At 39.2% G+C, this 8198-nt stretch overlaps 1 protein-coding gene across 1 annotated transcript; it reads left to right on the top strand.

Moving 5' to 3' along the window:
- The first annotated feature begins 1297 nt into the window (after positions 1–1297).
- Positions 1298–6006, top strand: eevs (2-epi-5-epi-valiolone synthase). Its single transcript, XM_056388430.1, has 5 exons — positions 1298–1440; positions 3764–4397; positions 5191–5430; positions 5545–5797; positions 5918–6006. The coding sequence occupies exons 1-5, from the start codon at positions 1298–1300 to the stop codon at positions 6004–6006; spliced, it is 1359 nt and encodes a 452-aa protein (XP_056244405.1).
- The last annotated feature ends 2192 nt before the right edge of the window (positions 6007–8198 follow it).

Below are 8198 nucleotides of genomic sequence, written 5' to 3' on the forward strand. Positions count from 1 at the left end.
CGTCAACAGTATGCTTTATTATGTGTGACTTATAGCCTTAAGTTATAGCAGCAGTTCAGCGGGTTCCTGTCTTGTCCTGTCTTGTCTTAACATCTTCATCCATGGATTCTTATAGATGTTTTCAGTGTGAAGTCAGAAATCACCTGCGGCACCTTTTGAAATGTAACTATACATTTTTATTAGTCTCATACACATGATAGTGTTGCCTTCATAGGATCATACATGAATGATTCAATCTTAATTGCTTTAATTCATTTTTAATTTAGAAATGAATAAAATGACTTGTATATGACTTGACTTGTAGAAATGACTTTTAGAAATCTGTCTGTATAAAGAAGTCTTTGATTCAAGAGGTACACTGCAGAGTTTTTTGACCACTAGCAGAGCTATGGATCGGTGCTCTTACAGATGGGCCCCCACTGTGTTTGGGCAAATAGATGCGATGACCTGAGACACTGATCATGAATTGGTCTGAAGCAAGGCTCAGAGCCTCTCCTCTGATTGGCTCACGATTAGAAGAGCTCCAGAGAGAAGCCTGAGAGACGAGATGTAAAACCACATTGAGACATTAAAAAATTAGCCACACTGTTGCACAAACCTTAAGCTGCAGCTAAGCTAAGCTAACTGCAAAGTACAGTTTTGGTATTATGTTTCCACACCTCAATGAAAACCATGTCAAACCTGTTGGAAAATACCTGTAGAGACAACAGCAAGAGATCTGTGCAGAATATGAAATTTTGAAGCTTAAAGATATTTTCACCCAAAAGCAACAACATGTAAATTCTGTTGTACAGGTGCTGATAGTTGATTAATGTCATATTACTTTGTGAAATTCCACTTTTACAATCCTTGATTTCTTCTAATGTCACCATGTAAGGATTTTGTAAAGTTGTGGTTGAAGGAGTCTCCAAATTCAAGTTGAAGGCCTTTTCCTAATGTTTTACTAAAATTACTAATTACTCAAATTATTAATGTAATTATTAAAATAAGAAGATGTTAAGATGTTATGTCACTCTCTTTCTCTCTCATAACCACATCTTCATTTAATGATTGACATGTTAGGTAGTTAGGTAATGCTGAGCATTTCTTCCCCAGGTGTTGCCTCACTGTTACACAAAAATTGTATAATGGTAATAACACGTGATGACATGTGAAGAATACTGTAAGCAAATGCTCCTCCCTTGTCTCAGGGGCATCCTCTAAATTCTATACTCTATTTAAAGACTCCACGAATGGGAGACTCATTAACAGTTACTAGCTCTGTTCACATCTGTAGCCTACAGTCATCACAGCAAAAATGGGGAAAGTTCATTTTGAAGGCAACAATACCAAAGGAAAGAAAACTGAGTTTAGCTTAGTGCGGGTCAAAGGTACATGGAAGCGCAAACTGGGAAAGAAAGTCAACAAGGACACAGTGGACTGTGTCTCTGCTGCAAAAATGTGAGTATAACATTGCTTCCTACTCACACTCACCTGAATTACTTACAAAATGAATTACAGAGAAAATGTGTAATACCAGTGGCAGAGAAAATGGAATATATGAGTTTGTTTTTTTCCTTTTTTGTTGGCTTTTATTTTATATTTGTTTAGATTTGTCATTCAAGAGGTAGGTTTTCTTCTACCTCTCCGATGCAGAATTTAAGTTGAGTTTTGAAAAATGATGTCTGGTGACACATGATTGCAGAATCTAAGATTTACAAGATGTGACTGCTCTATCATCCAGACTTAATTATTGTTTGCTATTTGCACAGACAAATGGTTCAAGGTGTGACATATAGTGGGTGCAAAGATTTTTGATATAGAAAAAAGAAAATGAATGCAACTGTGTTTTATGTGTTTTTCCCTCTTTTCTGTAATTTGTTTTTCCAAAAGTATCTTTTTTTTTCAGTGAATTTTTTCTCAGTCACAGTCCTCTCTCACTCTTTTGATGTTGCAGGATGGGGTTAGGGGGTTAAGGGCTAAGAGTCAGTTACACAAGGGTTAAGTTTAGGCAAATACCTGGTTAATGTTGACCAGAGTCATTTAGTTTGTTTAGTATGATTTAAATCCCAGTCAAATCTGTTGGAAAATGACTGTTAAGATTACAACCAAGCTGTTCAGCTTCATCCATGTAAATCCTTTCACCCTAAAGCAACTGCATGTAAATGCTGTATAAACACTGGTAGTGGATTAATGTATCATATCAATTTCTCCAACAATAAAACACTTTTAAGAGCCTTGTGTTTTTTATTCCAGTGACTTTTTTTTTTTTCACAGTCACAGTCCTCTCTCATTCTTCTGGTATGCAGTTTGAGGGGAAGGGCAAAGAAGCAGTTACACAAGGGTCAAGTTTAGGCAGCTACTTGGATAATGTTGAATTTAAACTATTAACCTGGTGTTAGTAGAATTCACATGAAGAGAAATCCTGGAGGATCAAATAAACTGGCTGCTGGTGAGAGTGTCTAGAAAAAAACTCTTTTTTAACAGGTAGAGGAGCTCAAGCTGGGGATGAGAGAGAAAGGCAGAGAGCAGTGACTTTGTTAGAAAGATCTACTGTCAAACAGGTTTCTGAGGATTTATTTGACTTCAGTGGATATCTACTTCTGTACTGGCTATTATCATGTGATTAAACAAGAGGTCATAAAGTGCAAGAATAGATGTTTTTCTGGAATCCAGGTCTACTGTCATTTATACGTAGCAGAGAAGACATACAGTTTTTGTCAAATTAAGGTAAACCAGTGTCTCAGGTATCACACTTCAGCTGGAGTTTGGCCTTAAGTTATATAGGTTTTAATCAGAGTCTGCACTATGGCAATGTGACAGCTGCTGCAAAGAACTTGTTTTTTTAGGGGAAGATAACATATAATTCTGCTGTCAATCAACCTAACACCTTTTTGAAGCTGTAAGAGCACACATTTGCTCGAGGGTAAACAGCCATCTGTCTAACCTGTCAGCATTACTTAGGAAAGTGTAAGTCCAGATTCCTAACAAAAAAAACCTTAAACCATACTGAGCATTATTCTGTGAGCATCGGAGAGGAGCAGTTTAGTGCTTTGCCATGTTTGTTCTTTATGAAGAGTGCACTCTTATAACTTGTTTATTCAGCTGCTAGACAAAACAGGGACAAGGCATTGACGTTTAATCTCTAAGAGTTAAATATGGTCCTTGAGACTTAGACAGGGCTTCTGTCTGACAGAGAAACCATTTGAAAAACTGATGTGGAAGAGACAAAGAGCCTGTTGATATCAACTCTTGTTTTTACAGCTTGGTGAGGCTTGTAGGTAGCTGATATGAAGAATATGCACATCGCTGTTCGATTCAGCTGCAGTTTGATAAATGCATTTTGTTTGTTAGTTTTTGCAAAACAAGTTTTTCTCTATTCATGTTTGATTGCTGGGCTACCCTGTTTCCTGATGCCTAAAGAGGTCAAAACTCCAGCAACACTCGCAGTAAACAGAAGAACTTTATTATAAGACCCAGCCAGAAGCCGTAACACATCAGTCTGATAATAAGTTCTTCTGATTTTCCACATGCATCTTGGAAGTAGTTGGGATTTTGCCAGAAACCTCTACTTTGCTTCTACATTTTCCTAGTTATGTTTGACTCCACATACTAAAGTCAGTATTTTGGCTTCAGAAATGATGCCTGTGTCTACCCACTTTAATGCAGTGTATTGACAGAAAACCAGTTTACAACAACTTCTATATTAAGTCCCATCTTACTCTGAAAGCACTGGCAGTATCCATGAGATTATAATGTTTTTCTCATGTGTTTTGTGTTGCAGCTCCGAGAGCATCACAGAGAAGGGTACCAGTTGGACAGTGGTCAGCCCCATCATCTTTACTTACAAGGTAACTGAGGCTCAGAACTTGCTGGACCCGTGCAACGACACACTCCTGCTGGGTCACATCACCGACCCACAGCAGGTGGAGGACATTAAAAAATCCAGCAAACCACTCAAACGCTTTGTGGTCGTTGACCAGGAAGTCTACAAAATCTACGGCGACAAGATAACCGAGTACTTAGAAGCCAACAATGTCCTGTACAAGATCTTGGCTCTACCCACCACTGAGGAGAACAAATCCATGGAGATGGCCTTAAAGATCATAGACGAGGTCAACAACTTCTCCATCGACCGCCGCAGAGAGCCCATTATCGCCATTGGTGGAGGGGTGTGCTTGGACATAGTGGGCCTGGCTGCCTCACTCTACAGGAGACGCACCCCTTACATCAGGGTCCCGACCACTCTGCTCTCCTACATCGATGCCAGCGTGGGGGCAAAGACGGGGGTTAACTTTGCGAACTGCAAGAACAAGCTGGGTGCCTACATTCCCCCCGCTGCTGCCTTCCTCGACCTGTCCTTCATAAAAACGGTTCCTCGACGGCACATCTCCAACGGCCTGGCAGAGATGTTGAAGGTACGTTAAATATTTTTCCTAAAGCTGATACACACTAGGGAATGACAAAGCCAGTGTGTTATAGACTGATATCATTATATAATATTTAATGAGAAAGAAAAGTTATTAAGACTGTCCTCCTGTAAAAACGAGCCCATAGGTCATCTGTGCAGCAGGTTATTATGACTCATAGTTGCATTTTGTTGTTGGACGACACCTAGTGGCCGTAGTTATTATGACAGGAGCGAAGGGAAAACATAGTAGGCTACATAGAGCGATAAAGTCAGCATCAGCAGGTGGTTGGGATGGGTGGATGGGTCAACAAAACAGATAAAAGAAACTATATAAATTACCACATGTTCACATGGGAACCAAACACTGCTCTCTCTATGACCTTTCGACAAACTTACCCACATTGTTATTATCGTAACCATGACAACAAAGATCATCTAATCTTCAGGAGTACTTATTTCAACCCAAACCATGATCTTTTCCTAAATCTAACCATGGGGTTTTTGTGATTAAATGTAATGAAGGCATGAACGTTTATAATTGTAGCCATGGCAACGAAGGTCCTATAAGAACCATTTCAAGAGACACTCCTATGGGTTGTTAAGAAGGTTGTGACAAACGATCTGTATGGTTGTTCAGGTTGGAGGACTGGTTGTAGTTATTGTAGACAAGTGGGTGGCATAGAAGTCATAGATTAGGCACTTGATATTGATAACTTGATACGCTTACTGACTCTGAGAGACGAAGTGGTGAAGTCTTTCAATATATTTGCAGTATTTGAAGTTTTCTGTGTTTTTTGCAGATGGCCTTGATGAAGCACAGCGGCCTCTTTGAGATCCTTGAGAAACATGGCCGAATGCTGCTGGACACTAAATTCCAGGCTGATAACAGTGTTGACGGACGCAACCGTGTGCAGACTGCATCACAAGCAACTGGTATAGCCATCACGACCATGCTCGAGGAACTCGCCCCAAACCTCTGGGAGGATGATTTAAATAGACTGGTGGACTTTGGACACCTTATCAGTCCAGCATTAGAGATGGTAGGTGATCCCTCACTTGTAATTAAATCCTTTGCTGACACATGCTTTGATACATATATTTACAGACAGATATACAGACACCCTCACATTGTCACACTTTTCTCTTCCATACAGAAAGTTCTCCCATCTCTGCTGCATGGCGAGGCGGTGAACATTGATATGTCTTACATGGTTTACGTGTCTCGAGAGAGCGGCCTGTTGACAGAAGAGGAGAAGCAGAGGATCATCAGCTGCATGGTGGGCCTGGAGCTGCCTGTCTGGCATGAGGCCTGCACCATGGAGCTGATACAGAAGTCTCTGCAGGACAGGCTGAAGCATTCTGGTGGTCTGGTCAGGATGCCTCTGCCCGTTGGTCTTGGACAAGCAGGTGAGAAACGCAATTTTTTCCAATGAGATTTATTGAATGAGCTTGTTCTTCAAAGTTCATTTAATATATGTACAGTTTTGTTAAAGCATGTTTTCTTTCTTCTACTTTCTTTTCTTTCAGAAATTTTCAACAACACATCTTATGAGATCCTGCACAGAGCTTATGAAAAATGGAGTGATGAGCTGAGCGTCTCCTCTGACAGCTGTTAACCTGACCATACCACCACTGCATCAGTTCAATGTGTTCAATCTAAAGTGTATGACAATATGTACCCAATATTTTTCATTCTTAATATTGTTGGGAACAAATCGCTATAGTTGATATTTATGTATTGTATTTTCAGAATATGGACACAAAGGCCAATTGTGGGATAACTACATTTGCTACTTCCACAGGCCTTGGTCCAACATGTGTTTTTACTTTCTCTGCAAATGATGACACCAGATGCTGCCTGACTTGTCGATGAATTTCAACCGGTCAAAACAGATCAAAACAAAAGCTTTGTTATCCGTTACACTTTGATTATCATGTATGTATAGCCGAAGCTAGCAAGTGATGTAACAAGCAACTTACTAACTACTCTCCTGTTATGACTGACAAATATACCAGTAAAGTTTTTTTTAATCATCCATCAAAATGTTTTTTGGTGGGAACACTAACAGGTTGTCTACAAAAACATGGCGTCACTGGACCAATCTGTTAACACTGAAATACTGAAATAATAATACATTTAGAACAACTCACATCCAGCCTGTAATTGTAAAAAAAATTTTATGTGAGTCATCTGAGTCTTTGTCAGAAGAATTCCCTGACAATCCAAACATAATTATGAAGTTGCTCTAGCTAATCTTAAGCAGACAGCACAACATTAGCATCATTTTGAGTTGTGTTTCGGGGCTCCTGATAAATTTAAGTCCAATATTCAGTCTGCTTTTAGCTCCAACAGCCCCTGAGAAAATATATCTGGGTCTTTATTTTGCTATTTTTTCTAATTAACTCACCAGTGACTTGCTAACCTTACCTGCTGTTTGGAATTTGGCAGGTAACATAGTGAGTTTGTTAGGAGCTTTCTGCAGCTGCTGAAAATGACATGACAAATAGTGATACTGATTAGTAAAGCCTGAGGGCTGAGGATCCACTGCTTTGTAATTCCAGGAACTTAACCCCTGAAATGGAGGGGAGCTCCATAAATCATGCTAGCTGTTGAACTCGAGTTTATAACCTCTTGAAAAAAACCTGACAGGCATAACTGAAAAGTGCAAGGAATGTTCAACAGTTTCATACAACAAACAGAAAACATCTAAGCTGTTAGCTTTTCCTTACTTTAAACAGAATACTACAAACTTAGCATAGCTGGTTCAATGTGAAATATTTCATTTTATTTATATAACTTACAAACCAGTAGCTCATAAGAAAAGGCTCGGTGCAATGTATTACAGAAGTCACCAAATTTTGTGTAGTTTGCATATTTATGTTCAGTGACAGCAAATCCAAAACATAATGTCACAGGATGATGGAACACTTCAGAAAAAAGGGTTAGAATAGAGAAGAATAGATCTTACACTATAACAGGGTTTTAGGAAAATAATCAAGATATAGAGGTAACACACCACCTGTCCATGGAAGCTGTGTTTCATCTACAACCCTGGAAATTATGTTTGAATACAACTAAACTTCAACTGCAATATGCTTTGTACAAAACATAATGATTATGTTCAGAGGCTATATTACAGAGGCATACACAGAGGCACCGTGGAAGTGGTCGGGTGGATGGTGGGCATACAAAGCACATGACTGTCACACCAGAGACTTCTTGTCTGTGGTTAGCTTTAGGCAACAAAACGACTTTGGTTAAGGTTAGTGGTTTTGGTTAAATGTAAAGAAAAATGTTGTGTCTAAAGTCACTGGGAACCTTTCCTCACCTAAACCAAGTGCTGTGAGAGTTTAAACACAACCATGAAAAAGTTTAATAATGCTGGCGGAAAACAAATATGGTGTCTGTGAACATTTTACTGATATGTTCAGTATCAACATATTTGTGACTTGCCAAATACGTAGCTTAGCAACATTTCCTCATCAGGTTCATGTAAAATGTGAACTGGTCATAATGACGTTTCAAAAAAACGTTTTAGAAATGTGTCTTTTCTTTTTAAGAGATCTGACAAAAGATGACATTCATAACAATTTTTTTAGGGATGTGATGGAGGAAGTGTTTCTCAAGTGCACTGCTGCAGCTACAGTACGTAACCCCTTATCATACGTACCAAAGTTATGTTAGCTGTCTTCCTAAAGATGCCATAGATGCCATAGACAGATACAAATGCTATTGCAAAAAGAAAGGACGAGCTCAGTTGACTGAGGGTTATAAATGGATGTTGAATCTGGGAGATATTGCCATAAT

This window comes from Seriola aureovittata, chromosome 2 (assembly GCF_021018895.1).
Source record: "Seriola aureovittata isolate HTS-2021-v1 ecotype China chromosome 2, ASM2101889v1, whole genome shotgun sequence".
Lineage (NCBI taxonomy): Eukaryota > Metazoa > Chordata > Actinopteri > Carangiformes > Carangidae > Seriola > Seriola aureovittata.

Coding starts and splice junctions, on each gene's coding strand:
- eevs (XM_056388430.1), top strand. CDS start 1,298: ATGGGGAAAGTTCATTTTGAAGGCAACAATACCAAAGGAAAGAAAACT. Junction 4,398..5,190: donor GCCTGGCAGAGATGTTGAAG/GTACGTTAAATA, acceptor TGTTTTTTGCAG/ATGGCCTTGATGAAGCACAG. Junction 5,798..5,917: donor CGTTGGTCTTGGACAAGCAG/GTGAGAAACGCA, acceptor CTTTTCTTTCAG/AAATTTTCAACAACACATCT.